The sequence below is a fragment of the Propithecus coquereli genome, unplaced genomic scaffold, assembly GCF_000956105.1.
Source record: "Propithecus coquereli isolate 6110/MARCELLA unplaced genomic scaffold, Pcoq_1.0 Scaffold19, whole genome shotgun sequence".
Classification (NCBI taxonomy): domain Eukaryota; kingdom Metazoa; phylum Chordata; class Mammalia; order Primates; family Indriidae; genus Propithecus; species Propithecus coquereli.
In genome coordinates, this window is record NW_012143856.1 from 10,038,648 (window position 1) to 10,040,000 (window position 1,353).

The following is a 1,353-nucleotide window of genomic DNA, read 5'->3' on the forward strand; positions in this document are numbered from 1 at the left end:
TGCAATGAGAACTATGTTCCAGATATATTATGGATCAAAGGGCCTGGATGTCATTCAACGTTTTTTATTTATTTATATGATAAAAAGCTCCTGAGTGCTAAAAGAAAAAAAAATGAACAGTTTCTATAGGTGTTAATTTTCTTGATATTTAAGAACCTGGCTTCATTAATAATTGATAGTATTTTCTTCCTTGCATTTCTTCATCTAAAGAATTCTAGATATTTTGCAATTCTTCCTTGTTACTACTTGTTCCAGAGTGAGCTATATGTATATCTACATTATAGATACTTATCTTTATAAACATATGTTTACTCATATTCTGAGAAGCTTCTTTTTAACCTGTTTCTCTAACATCATATAGTAGCTGGTTAACAGTTAAGAGTAACCTGAAAGCCAGGTGTGGTGGTGAGTGCCCAGCTATTTGGGAGCCTGAAGTGAGAACTCCTGAGCCCTGGAGTTCAAGGCCAGTAGTTCAAGAACAGCCTGAGGAAAAGCGAAACCCCTGTCTCCACAAAAAATAGAAAAATTAGCCAGGCATGGTGGTACGCACATATACTTCCAGCTAGTTGGAAGGCTTCGGCAGGAGGATCGCTTGAGCCCAGGAGTCTGAGGTTGTAGTGAGCTAGAATGATGCCAATGCACTCTAGCCCAGGCAACAGAGCAAGACCCAGTCTCAAAAAAGAAAAAAAAAATTTCACTGAAGGTTAAGAATCCACAGCGGAAGGGAGGAGTGTTTTCTAAACTAACACCTCTTAGTCTGGGTCTGTAGATAAGAAGTAAGAATGGTCTCAAAGTCCTGCCAAGTCTCCTTCACTTAATTCAAAGTAGGGAAACTCATTAACATACTCAGGACAGAAGAGCTTGCACTTCTCAGGCCAGAAGTCAGAGAACTCAACTGGCCATTGCTTTCACCCTTCACAGCCATGTCGTGGGAGCTAGAGGTGCTCAGTGCCACCCTCTGAAATGCTTGTCCCTCCAGGCAATAAGTTCCCTCCTTTTCTTTCCCTTTAGGAAGAAGACAAGTCTATTCTCTATGTGTTCAATGGTGTGACCCAAGAGACAATGCTGATAATGGAGGGCACTTCCCTTCTTGGTAAAAAAGTGTCTGATCTGAGAACACTGGTAACTCTGAGATGCGGCTTCCCTGTGAGTGTTTACTGTCTTCGGACCCCAAAGGGACTGGAGATGTACGACTGCAACACCCTTAAGGACTACCAGACTGATATTGGTACTGCCCACCACATTTGATAGCAGCTACCCCTCAGCACTAGGGTTCTTTGACACCGGATTTTGTAGCTTTTCAAGAGAAAGTGGAAATCTGGATTTTTATATGCAATCTGTTAACTTTATTTA

At 41.3% G+C, this 1,353-nt stretch overlaps 1 protein-coding gene across 1 annotated transcript in view; it reads left to right on the forward strand.

Moving 5' to 3' along the window:
- The window catches only part of ANKUB1 (ankyrin repeat and ubiquitin domain containing 1), a 17,769-nt gene extending 16,437 nt beyond the window's left edge, over nucleotides 1-1,332 (forward strand). The window contains exon 2 of the mRNA XM_012642879.1: nucleotides 1,012-1,332. Within this exon, the coding sequence (XP_012498333.1) occupies nucleotides 1,012-1,248 (237 nt within the window). The 3' untranslated portion in view covers nucleotides 1,249-1,332. The remainder of the gene's footprint in view (nucleotides 1-1,011) is intronic.
- Nucleotides 1,333-1,353: the final 21 nt, after the last annotated feature.